This window comes from Scedosporium apiospermum (genome assembly GCF_000732125.1).
Source record: "Scedosporium apiospermum strain IHEM 14462 chromosome Unknown SEQ_SAPIO_0176, whole genome shotgun sequence".
Lineage (NCBI taxonomy): Eukaryota > Fungi > Ascomycota > Sordariomycetes > Microascales > Microascaceae > Scedosporium > Scedosporium apiospermum.
The window spans coordinates 62721-75843 of record NW_015971877.1 but is presented as its reverse complement, the minus strand read 5'-3'; the positions used below and the strand labels follow the sequence as shown (position 1 = coordinate 75843).

Sequence of the window (13123 nt, the reverse complement as noted above, 5' to 3'; positions counted from 1 at the left end):
CCAGGCTCCCCCTGGATTGACCTGGTATCTAAACATACTTACTGCCATCTTTAGACTAGTTCAGCCAACGACACAAGCGGAGTAGGGTTAACATTTAACATTCATTGTAACAGTAGATCACTTCAACGTTGGCATCAACAAGGGCTGCAGGTATTGTTCGGGTCAATGCAAACGTGAGCTCATCTGTCACATACCTCGTGCTCTAGTAGCTCGAAGAGTGAGGCAGCATTTCCCAAGTCAGGTTTCTCTCATGAGGTCACTGGAAGACGTTACGAAGTGATTGATATCTCCTATTTTCCCCGTTTCGTTGGGGGATTCTTCAATCGCCTTTGAAATACAGACGTCGCAACTGACGCTTTATGGATAGAACGGCCGTCGCGGGCCAAATGAGAGGTTTAACGTACCCTTGATGTTCTCCTTTCTCCCGAACGCACGCGAAGTTTGCTTAATTGAGTCATCTCGGAAGAATCTGAGCATCCTTGAAACGGAGATTTCTGACCGGTGTTACCTTGCATGCCTCGATGCAAGTATGCTGCAAACCTACAATTGTAGACTTCAATAATACACGACATTGCCTCTATTAATCGCCTTGGTAGTATTGCACTTGTATAATCAACGATGTACGCGTACTTATCGACGGATATATAACACGCCCTAGGGTGAGACCCGCATCTACTCCAAACCAAGGCTCGGAAGACAGACGGTCAACCTGAACAGAAGCTCTTCGGAGTACGGAATAAGGTGGGGGGCTTGATACTACTGTGATTGCGTTGTGTTGCATTGTGACCTGCTGGAAAAGACGGCGGATCAAGGTCTGTGCTCCGAGGCGGTCGCAGCTTTCCCGGTTGACCTGAACTTTCCCTCAACTTTGTATGCCTTGGCACCAGTGCCCTTAGCTGCTTGATTAATGAACCATTTCCATTTACAATTCGACCTGCTTGTCGTGGGCGTCTTCGCTGCAGGGGGGTTTGGAGGATGAAGACCCTCGCGTCGTTGAGCTGAGACTCTTGTATTCGAGGCCGCACTGAACTCAAGCTAGTTTACTTGTACATTCCCATCTCCAAATCCGGAATGATGCTATCATGTGGGAAATGACGTGTAGTTCCTTTGCCTGATTATGTCTGGGCATGCACAGGATTATCGTACCATGCGATAGCACACCATATTCCAAGCGTCGAGCGGCATAGCTTTAGTTTCTTCATCGCACTACTCAAAGAGGAATTGGGATATAATAGTGAAATAGCTTAAGCTTAAAACATAGATAGACCTGATAGAAAAAACGCCCAAGGATGACGTTATCATGATATTGACACTAGAGAGCGATCAACTTCGCAGCATGCGGAGAGAGCGTACAGTAGACAGTTGAGGCCAACCTCCCCCACGCTTTCTTGCCCTTCACCCGAAGTGCCTCACTTTCCCAAGTAATATACATAATGTGTATCAAACATGGACGGGGATAGATAAAAAGTGACATCCAGATTCATCTCGTTCCATTTTCAGGCGCCATGGGCATGCTCCAATTCCTCCTTGCTCGCTTTGCTCGAATGGTCCTTTTTCAAATCTCCCTGTACAACCATACCCTGGTCTGCCATGTTTTGACCTATGATTTCGTCGAAATGCTGGTCCCGGAGAAAGATAGTTCGTTAGCAATGTCTTCAGAGCAGGGCGCCACCAAACGGGCGTTTAGAGACGGGTGGAGACGTACAGGTCCTTGGAATGTCTTGCCATATACTACCCAATATATCGTGATAAACACGGCAAATATTCCGATAACGGCAGTTACGTAGTCTGTTCGCACGATTGTGAGTCTCTGCTGTCACATTATCCCAACAGAAATGATGCGTTCCCATATCAATTGACTTACTCATGAGATTGGCAGAAACCGGAAGGCCAGGAGGGAAACACAAGAACTGTACGCACATGTCAATCAGTCATTGCGAACCAATAATGAGGCAGGTGACTCAAGGAAAGTGAAAAATGAAAAGATAGAGTTATACTTACAATAGATATGAAGACGACATATGTGGCAGATATCCAGTTGAGGATAAGTCCACGGATTTTTCCGAGTTTGAACGGTGTCTCGGCAGTCTGAAACCGGTCGAGAACCTTCCTGCCTCTGATGAGTACCATGATGACGGGGAAGGCGTATGATACATTAAGGAAGATGGTACAGGAGGAAATGTAGGCATTGAAGGCAACTGCTGGGCCGAGATAGAGCAGGCCGAAGAGGACATTGAAGACGAAAGAAAGCATGATGGTGCGGATGGGTACGTTCCATTTCGGGTGGAGGTGAGAGAAAAATTCGTGGAAGAAGATGCCCTTGTCTCGGGCCATGGAGTATAGCAATCGGCTCACGCTCGTCGTTGATCCATTGGTGCCGTTTACGAAGCACACGCTGAGCATCAGGGCTATGACGGTTGCAGCTGCTCGGCTACCGGTTGCGCGGTAGATCATGTCGACGATGGGCAAGCCAGTCTCCGATTCTAGAACGATTGCTGGATCGACGAGGCAGAACAGGACGACAAGAGCAACAGCTATTCCACTAGTGAAATCACGGTAAGTACAATGTATACGAATGGCAGCCTCATGTAGGGGGCTGTGGGACTTACGTGGTACCGCCAACTCCGATGGCATAAACCAAGGCCAAAGGCGCGTCTCTACTAGGATTAGGCATCTCTTCCGTCATGTGGAGAACAACGTCGAAGCCGATGAGAGAAAGGGCAGATTGAAGCATGCCCAATATCCAAGCGACGCCATTAGGCCATCCAGTTTCGTTTTGAAACTCAGTGAATACCGTCTTCGCATCTGTCTTTTCAGAGGTTGCCAACAGGACAACGCACATAATGACCACGCTGAGGATCGACCAATACACTGAATTTTCGCAGTAGCTAGAGTCAGTAGAAGTGGAGGGCTTCGGGGTTAGGGGTTCATGCTTACATGCGACATTATTCCACTGGCCCAAGATCTTGTTGCCGAATATATTGAGGATGGTAGCAAATGTAAGCATGGCGAGGAAGATCAAGTAGGTTGCCCAAGGCTCGGCTTGATATTTGCCACCTGAAGCCATGACGGCTGCGGCAGAGATGAATTGTGCTATTGTTTGGAAAAAGTCAGCAAAATAAAACCTCAAGTTGATCTCGATATCGATACGGGGGACGCGGAGAGTAGATGGAGATGGAGATAGGGAGAGGGAGAGCATACCGCCGAAAAACCCTTCCGTCGTCACCAAAGTAAGCCAGCCAGCAATGTTGACCCAGCCAACCAAGAAGCTCTGTTACACATCCGGATGTAAGTGGAAAGCCGAGCCAGGCGAAACAAGAGCACATAGTCATCTTCCTCCTCATCATCAGCATACCATGAGGTTCTTCCAGGAGTCGGTACACAGCGCGTAGACGAAGTGGTATTGGCCTCCGGCGGTGGGCCAAATGGCTGTCAGCTCTCCCAAGCTACTAACGAGGGCAAAGTTGCAGAGGACGCAAAAGATGAAGCCGTAGATAAGGGAAACCGCGCCTCCAGAAGGGAGCACCAGGCCCATGGTTCCAGCAATGGCGATCCATGTGCTATTCATTATGACATTGTCAGAGGGAGATCGGTTCTTGATGTCTGTAGTCTACGTACTTCAAGATAGCGAACGACATGGCAACCATTGTCAGTCTTGAGAGTCGTGGTTGGAGGTGTCCCTCCTTGGGGGAAGATGCAGTCATCTGAGCCATATTGACTCCCGAGACTATCCGTTGAAGAAAAATAGAAAACAAAAGGTCGTTATATGGTGGAACGGTGAATAGTCAGCCGTGGATGTTTCCCTCCAGCAAAATGTTGAAAGAGTGATGGCAATGGCCAGACTTTATGCTTCAGGAACCATAGGTTTCAGTTCCATCAAATGTTACAGTCCTTCCATGTTCAATGTTCCTTCGAGAATCCAGAGATTACGAAGTAGAGGAGGGTGTCCAGGGGTGGCTGATGGCCCGAACGAACTACGAACGACGAGTTGGAGATTGGACCTGTCGTGGACCATGAGTTAGGTTAGCGTGTCGCTATCATCGAGCGTATTTCCTCCTCAGACCTTAAGGTTTTTGCACTAGAGCCACGCCCACTTCTGCTTGCAGCCAATAATCCTGGAAGGTCGCAATCAATTTTGATCCCGATAATGTACATCTCCACTTCCCCCGCATGCTCTGATCAATGGTGTTGCTGGAGGTTGATCGTTTGAGACTGCACTAGTGCAGTTACGAAGTAGTGTCGGTGTAGTGGAGTGTGGCGTATGTACTTCGTAGTGTACTTTGAGATAGAGATAGTCCATGTTACATTGGCTTCCCAGTGCCAGCTTTCCGACTCTCCACCGCCCCCCACACACGTTATCATGGACTCTTGTGTAGTCCCCCGTATTGTCACGTACGAAGTAGGGTAGTCTTACGTAGTGTAGTGTAGTGTAGTGTAGTACGGTGAAGTGTACACGATAACTTCCTACACTGCTTGGACTTCGGCCTAGTGCTCTCTACTTTAATCCCGCCATTACCAGACTCGCCCGATTGCAGCTTCGACCAAGTGCTTCCCCCCCACAACCACGGTTCGCCAATGCCGCAGGGATCGGTGGCTTGGCTTACCTGCTTACCTGCTTGGGGAGTTTGCGAGCTTGGAGATTTTGAAGCTTCAAGACATATCAAAAAGTTGGTGAAAAGAATTCCCTTGGCTCTTGTAGTGCAGGCCTGCCAACATTACGTATCCATGCATCGTTTCCACTAACACCTACATGGCCCTACATGACCTTGGTCTCTTCCTTGCAAATCCAGGCTCCCTCGGAAAATGAGGAGAAATGAGGGCGATGTCGGCTTTGGAGAAACCGAAGCACTCGGCAACCCTGGCCCCTTTTCTCTGCGATCATAGATAAACGTCCCGAGAGAGATTGCGAGATTGCTTTTCTCTATGGGTCCCATTTGGAGACTCAGACTGGGCCGCATGTAACTCCGACGTCGTACATAAGAGTATAACGACCTGCTCAAGCTTTAAGGGGTAGCCGTCAATACATTCCGAACAGTGCTTTTCCATACATGTCAGAAAAAAAAAAAAAGAGAATGGCCATCTCGACTTTGAGCATAGCACGCCCTCAGCTTCTTTGCACCTTCGCTCGAGCTTTTCCCTTTCCATGGCCCGTGAAGTCTACAAGACACGGGGCGTTGCCAACTTTGAAATACCAGGCGTACGGCTGGATCTAAACGATCCATTCACTACAAACACCAATGCGCTCAAAGCTAGAAGCAAAGGGTCCCGCCCAGGCGTAAAACCGGCTACCGGCAATACAAGCCCAGATATTGGACTAAGAGGTAGCATGGAAACCCCGTATAAACCTAATTCGGAGTCGAGGATACGAGGCTAGTACATCTGTTGGGGTCAAGAGCATCCCCAACGTACAAGACGCCCCTCATCGACCTCGGACCCTCGATGTTGTCGTTGCCGTGCGGACGCTACAACGGTCTTCTTTGGAGTACTGCCCCCTCATAGTCCCCCATCTAACCCCCTCCTCTCCCCTCGCCTTGGAAGCCTTCCACCCCATGCTTACTCCAACTCCAACTACAGCAGAGCGGAATATTGCCACCGTCCACCCCTCCTCTTCCATTGCCTTGGTACGATGCTATTCCTTGATTAGTCCAGTTGCAGCCTCAATAGCGTCACCACACACGCACAAGCATTTCCCTTTTGCCCGAAATGTCTCTGGCTGTGTTCCTGTGTTCCTGAGGGTGTGTATGTAGGGAGGTTGGGTGGATGGCACGATGGCCTAGACCTTCGTCCTGTCGGGTACCTTTCTGTCGCAGCAAGTAGCTGGAAATCCCATCTTAAGCTTACTCTCCTTTGTCTCCCAGCATCTCGGGATCTGCAATATTGGAGAATGTCTTATTAGTTTTGCTTATTCTCGAACGGGTAAGGACCGACATGTGTTTGCTTGGAAGATCCCCAACCACACGAAAGGGCCTGCATGATCTGTTCTCTGATCGCTTAAGTCTGATCCTAGAAGGCACTCCACACCTCCGCACCTTCGCACAGTGATTCCATGACACGACGCAGAGGATCTCCCATACGCCGTAGTCAACAAAACCCAGAGCCCGATTGCGGGGAGCAGGCGGGGAAGCATGCGACCGCACTACAAATCGAATGCTGTCCGCGTTTGGGGAACACTAGTGTGCAAAGGGAAAACAAAATTAGACGAGATTCAACAAATCGCGAGGGGCCATTGACTTACCTATTCCCATACGACTTCAATCCTTCAATGAATATTCTTGACTAACACGGCCATCTCAAGCCTGCTTGACCTAATCTAGTCTGCTGGACGGGGATTCATTGATGAGAATGGACCTGCGGCCGAGAGCAGTTTCAGATCCCCAATGTTTTCCCCAACCTCACCTTTGATCTTGCACATACTATGTAAGGATATCTTGGTAAGAGGCCCAACCGATTATCAATTCATCGTTTAGATCATAGAAGTGACACACCGACACACGAAGTGAGAGTGCAATCATACAAGGCTCTCCAAAGGTACCGTGCTTGGCCCTGTCCCGCTCTCATTGAAATCTTGGGCCAGTACTCCATAGCGTGGCTCTGGAGAAAGAAGTGGGAAGTTTTCGAACTAGTTGGTGACAGCACCAGCCGCTCCCGATTCTGCAGTTTCTTACCTTGACCAGATTAGAAGGCGTAGTTCTTTTTTCCGCCCATAATGCAAAGAGTCATCTATGATGTGTCGTCTTTACTGGCCACGGCACTCCATACTGCAGTTGATGCAGTTAGGATGAATTTTAAGTCCATGTACGTAATTAGAGTCTGCTGGGCCATGGCATTCCGTTCTCGGTTGCCGTGATATCATGCTCCATTAGCTCGGGCACTATAGCTTCGATGAGAGAGTGGTATACGACGGCGCCTTGTATCACACATCCAAGCACACACGGTTTTCGATGTATCAATCACGGACGCCTCCGCTAACTCGTGCCTTACGGGTCTTGGAGGGCCAAGACGACGAGTCCCAGCCGTCGCATCCTATGGGGTATGGCGATGCGTGGGATCCTAGGAAACGTGAGTTAAATGGGTGGTAGACAGTGCCATAGAAGAGGTGATGGCTGATATAGCTGGAAGAGTCAGTTGCCCTCAACATATACATCAACGTAGACATTGGGACGATGTCGTTTGGTTCTGAATTATTCTTTACCAAGTAGACGAGAGGCTGCGATTTTCACAGGGTAGAGTAGGGCTCGCCCCTTCCCCTACGAGTACCGAGGAGATCCTATATCGGGGACGGAGGCAGATAAAACTGCGAGTATGACAACATGGGATATCGATTGCAGTAAGATATACGGCTTCAACCTTCACCCCACCCCTTCTGCCATTCTCAATGGTTATATGACACCGAAATAAAGTCTTTCTGAGTATGGCAGAGTCGGAGGTGAATAGATAAAAATGGACGGGTCCGGGGCGTGGTAGGGGTAGATAACGGGACGGACTTTCCCAAATGAAGAGGCACAAAGCCTTCCGGGCCTGTATCGTTTCCCAAAGGATAGCTTAGAAGAGTTCTGAGACGCAGGACTTCAAGTCCTTTAAGAGTAGGTTCACGGTTTGAACTTGGGTTTAAGATCTGGAGTATAGCCCTGGTGGGACCGGCATGCTCAGTAGAAGGATTGCTTGTATATCGCTTTTACGCAAAAGAGAAGTCCAAGAGCGAGATTGGGGACTATCCAGAGAAGTAGAGCAGGGGTAGGAGGAGCTTATGTTGGGTCTAGAATCAATATATGAACTGTCAGCTGAGCTTATCTTGCCATTCTCTGCTGTATTGTTCTTCGTTGGTGCTGATGCTCTGGATATCTCAGAGCCCATTTAGCCCGATATCCCCCCTCAACCGGCAAGAACGGGAAGCTGAACTTCCCTGAAGAGGCACGTGGAAGGTGAATACGCCGTTGAGATCGTGGTTGAACGTTCAAGAGCAAGTGGATTGTGGAACCTGATCTTGAGTGTTGAAGATGCACTGTCTCCCGAAATCACTATGCTTCTGACATAGATGCCTCTTCTTCAGCCATGGGCCTATTGCGGCCACGCTGGCACCAATGGCTGTAATCATGACCTTCCATGCAGATGGCCGATGTTGAATCTGGGCATCAATGTCACCGAGAATCCGTCTGGATGTGATAAAGCCATTTTGTGGGGAAGGTCTGTTGGAAGAGATGGGGGAGTAAGTTAAAATGACTTTTATCAATAATTAGAGATTATATGAAAATGGGAAACGAGGTCCAAGGTATTGGAGCGGCGGCCCACACCAGGACTAAGGCGTGGCATCTAAGGGACAGCTCGTATAGAATGCTGCGGCCTTTTAGGGACGACCACCTTCCATAGCCTGGATCTGGAAATTTGGATCGGAAGGGCTGCGGCGAATTCTGTTGGTGTCATATCAGGATATACGTTCTATTAATTGCAAGAAATCTAGGTCAAGGCCCGCACATTAGGTCTCGAGCTTCTCCCGTGCTTTCACATAGGGCACGTTCCACACTTCAACAAGGGTTTGAGCTCACGTCTTGGAGATGCAGCATTTCCAGGCTGCGATGCTGAGTTGAAAGTCCTCACGTACTCATCCCGACTTGTCTGCTACACATATTTTGGATTCGGGAAGTAAGAGTATCGATACCATGAGAGAATAGGAGAATAGTGAGCTAAGTGGGCCAGGCCGTTGGGCAAAGGGCATGATATGGTCTCCCTCCAACGAGATCCTAGGATCTTACCCCGCGGCCGAGCAATACCTTTCATCCAGTTGCCTATATCGCTAGCGGTGTTCCCCAACTTGCGACGTCTCATCAAATCCTAGCAGCTTCAAGTTGTAAAGGGCTACTCAAACGCCATCCGACCTTGGTTCAGTGGCCGCGGCTGGCCAACGCGATCAAGCAGTCGGGGTTTACGGCGGTTGCCAGGCAGCGTGGATTATAGATACGCATTGTACCACCGGGTTCGAAGTGTCCCGGGCTACGGCTGAAGTTAGATACCCATAAAATTGCAGTTGTATCATTCGACCATCCCGCAGAAGGTCTTCCTCTCGTCAATAATAAGAGCTGGACGGTGAGCTGGACGGTTGTTCCGCGGTTTCAACGATGTTCTTCGTCTTTTCATTTGGCTGTAGCGGACTTCCCCTTCTTTGCTGGAGCTTGGTAAGGCACGCAAATTCTTCGACCTTTGTCAACGTCGAGTATGGTCTTTCATCGTAAAGCCTACGCGACAACTAGGCGGAGGTTGATTCGGGCATGAGCATTCAAGCTCGGGGTGGATATGGACGTGGACTTCAGCCGAGACTCTGGAGACAATTGCGTGCTTTTATCGGCGATAAAGTATCAATCTCAGGGAAGTGAGGATCCCATTACAGTAAAAATCCCCAAACTTCATTTGTGAACAGCGGTATCATACTCGGTCTCGTCAAGACGCAGGTCTGGTACTCATAGATTGGAGGTCGAAGACTGATCCTCACGTGCTTCACCTGAGTTTTCCTGACACAGAGACTTTGTGCCTTGAACATTAGGCCATAACAAATGTCTCCACTGATCATGAGGCTGGACTTGGGATCGCCAGGCTCTTCCTATCTGTAAGCAGATCAGCTTACACACCAGCTGCATCCAGCTGCTGACACGCCCGGAAAGAGCCGGGCACGGCCCGTGCACGTACTGTTTCCCCTAGAAATTTCTGGGGAACAAGGAGATGCACTTCCAAACCACTCCCTTGGTCGGAAATTTTGGCAGAGCAGCGAGACTGAGCCAGGAGCAATGGAGACCACCCTTTTATTGTCGCCGTCCCACGCCCACGCCCTCGCCCTCTGCCACTTTGGGCTTGCGGCCAACAAAAAAAATCGACGAAAATGAGACCATGACCCCAAACTCCCCGAAGGGTAATCCCCATATAACCCCATCAATCCCAACATTGGACAAACCCATTCCCTTTTCTCCCCATCATCGTCATTCCATCACCGACCATCACCAAAAGTACAAGTCAACCCGAGCACAATACCGGTACTCACCTCCACCCCATAATAAAAAAGGCTAGACACCAGCTTCCCTCTCCGGCACCCAAAACGCGCTCTCCACAATAACTTTTCCTAATAATGCCGCCACATCTTCCTTAATCCCCACGAACCGATTCTTTCCACTTAACTTCCCATCTTTAATCATCTCCTACTTTCTCCCAAATCTTTACCAAACATCGTCAACCAACTCCCCATCTACTTTTTGCCTCACGCGACGAGCAAGCGAGATTTACATCAGCGAATTTACCCCCTAGTCTATTAGTATAGCCTTGGGCGGCGTCAATTCTACTCTGACGGGGTTCCAGCTTGGGACTCTCTACCCTTTACGACAACTAATCAGGGTTTAAAGGGGAAACGCTCGTCCTCGTGTCTCTGTAACACGCATTCCCTCTCGCGACTAAATTCGACAACCTCAGCCTCGCGTCGCCAACTTCGACAAGCGTAGTTGACGGCGCCAAACTTCTCGTCCACTCCTTTTTCAACTCGCCCCACCTTCAACAACATAAATCACGATCCTGTCGTCATGGCACCAGCTCGGAAATCAGGCAAGGGTGGCCTCACCGTTACTCTCAAGGTATCTCCCGAAAAGCTACGAGAACTATTTAGCGACGAGCAAGAGAAGGTGGACTCACCCATGAAGGATGCTGCTTCCAATAAGGACATTACCGAAGCCAAAGACGGTCAAGACACACAAACGCCGGAAGCCAATGGATCCCCAGCACCAGCCTCTAGCCAACCTGTTGCCGTCCAAGCTGTGAATGGAGAAACCATTTCCGACTCGAATCCTAGCACTCCTGGACCCTCGGCCATGGGACCACCGGGGAAGAAGGGCACTAAGAGGTCGGCTGCTACTAACGGTGAACCCAAATCTAGGGGTAAGCCTGGCCCGAAGAAGAAGGCTAAGCTGTACGTTATCCTGATCCTGCTCAGCCCCAAAACCAGAGAGCATGCACTAACATTTACCCTTCTCTAGTGATGACGATGCCGGCACTGGCGCTCGCGGAGGCGCATCGCACAAGCTCGGGCCGAAAGCGAGTCAAGGCGCTATTAACGCGGGTTTACGAGCTCTCGATCGATCCGGAAAGCCATGCCGAAAGTGGACCAAGGGAACCTTTCAACTCAAGAGTTTTACTGGCGTTACCTGGGGTATCAATAGGTGGAAGGCCCCTCCCAAGCCGGTTCCCGAGGAAGCCAAGCCCGAAGGCGAATCCGCCGACGCGTCTACAAGCGGCAGCGTTAAGGACAAGGAAGGAACCAACGGGAAGGCCGAGCAGAAGAGCGACGGCAAGACCGACGAAAAGGCACCCAATGGCGTTACCAATGGCACCCCGAATGGCGTCGAGAACGTGAATGGGACAGGTAGCCAAGACGTCGAGATGCAGAGTGCGCCAGCCAGCTCACCACCCGCCCCGGTTCCTATCGCCGCCGCTTCATGATGCGGCTTGGAGTTTCTTGAATATTGGTTGCGATGCGATGGTCTTGCACAGCGTATATTTTCGTTTAACGAAGCTGGGCCCAACCGCGATAATTTGTCGTGCTCGTCGCCTGAGCATCGATTTTTTTTTCTTTTCTTTTCTTTTTTTTTCTTCTCTCATTTGTCTTTGTTTTCATCATTCAAACATACCTCGGCGACTGGGGTTTGCCGCTGGGTTAGGCGTTTCGGCAGTCGGGCCAGGCATGGGAATACGGCGCGTGAAAGGGTCTTTGTCACAACAGAAGCTATGGAATGGAGCGGTCATGTCGGAAGGGTGGATTACGACTGTATTATATCACACACAAAGCTGCTTTGTCCTTTTTCTTTTTCTTTTCCTTGCCCTGTCACTGTCCATTGCACCTGGTATCTTCTCATCGTTTCTGGTCTTTCTGAATGGAGTTTAATCGATAGAAGTGGGTATTTCAAGGTTCGGGTTTTCGGTCTGGGGGTTCCATTGTCTTTTTTTCTGCTGTGTCTTGAAAGTATGCAAGGCGAGATGATGATCCTCACCAGTCAGTACATCATCATCTGTGGATGTCAGCGAGAAAAGATTGCTTGCGCTAGTCAATATAGGAAGGCGTATAACGCCGTACGACCATAGTACGAATTTTGATCTTTCCAATCTCATATGCCAATCTAGCCCTTCCGGACCAGGTTCGAACCCGATGTTCACTTTTGAAGTAATCGACTTGTCGAGACTGGGTGCCGTTAAAGGAACTAGCACGTGACTGTGACATGTGTCGGCGTCCTCAGTTACGGATATTATTTTCCCGCATCCCTTGGCTCATAACCCGAGTTGTCTGAGCTTCGGTATCAGGCATCGGGAGACTGATACATTTCAGGATGGGATCGTAATTGCTCAACCAGGAGTTGCCCGGTATGTCACGCTGGCTGATTTTCATGTCAGGGGGTTGGTTGCACCGTGGACTCTCTCCCTTCTTTCCCTGTGTTGAAATCATTCCTGACCTAAAGGGGCTGGAAAACACTTCACCGCTCTTCGAATAGATCCTGATACAAGTTGTGACATAATATTTGAGTGATTTATTTTGGTCCAAGAAGTGATACTTCGTTCTCGCTTGCAAGGAATCATGACTGTAAGTTTGCGACCTGTTGCATTTCGGAGTGCTGTAAGTGAATACCAGAATGGAAAGGGCCAGTCGGTACCGAACATAATTAATGCAACCGCACAAGAGATGATGAACAGCGAAACAATGAACAACGAAACTCTTAGGCTTGGCTTATGAACATCAAATTACCTCGCAAGCCTGAACTAAATCCGTCACAGGAGCGCTGGTCGCTCTTGATTCGATCTCGTGACCTGGCAGTCATGATGAATGGTCAGGAAGCCCCCACATCGGGGAGTGAGCTGGACTTCTCACCCAACGAGGAACCACTGACATCAACTTATTGGTTCAGGCCGACAGCGTCGCGCCAGGTGTCAGGGAGCCGCTCCCAAGATATCAAATCTAACCTCGAACGGGAAAAGAGCGGGGAACCAGAATGTGGCGACACTTTGGCCATTACTAACGCTATTATTCTGGCGGGAATGGAATGGACGGACGGGATGAACAGAGGGACTGAACAATACAGGTTCAGGTGAGGTGGCAGGACTGCCA

General features: G+C 49.7%; 2 protein-coding genes across 2 annotated transcripts; one reads left to right on the top strand and one right to left on the bottom strand.

Moving 5' to 3' along the window:
• Positions 1-1496: 1496 nt before the first annotated feature.
• SAPIO_CDS10582 (uncharacterized protein) lies at positions 1497-3647 on the bottom strand (the record flags this gene model as incomplete). Its single annotated transcript, XM_016784150.1, has 8 exons — positions 1497-1619; positions 1706-1788; positions 1865-1910; positions 2002-2542; positions 2610-2871; positions 2938-3271; positions 3356-3560; positions 3619-3647. The coding sequence occupies 8 exons, from the start codon at positions 3645-3647 to the stop codon at positions 1497-1499; spliced, it is 1623 nt and encodes a 540-aa protein (XP_016638390.1).
• A 6909-nt stretch (positions 3648-10556) lies between these two features.
• SAPIO_CDS10581 (Uncharacterized protein) lies at positions 10557-11469 on the top strand (the record flags this gene model as incomplete). The annotated part of the gene is made up of 2 exons (XM_016784149.1): positions 10557-10939; positions 11007-11469. The coding sequence occupies 2 exons, from the start codon at positions 10557-10559 to the stop codon at positions 11467-11469; spliced, it is 846 nt and encodes a 281-aa protein (XP_016638389.1).
• Between the last annotated feature and the right edge of the window lie 1654 nt (positions 11470-13123).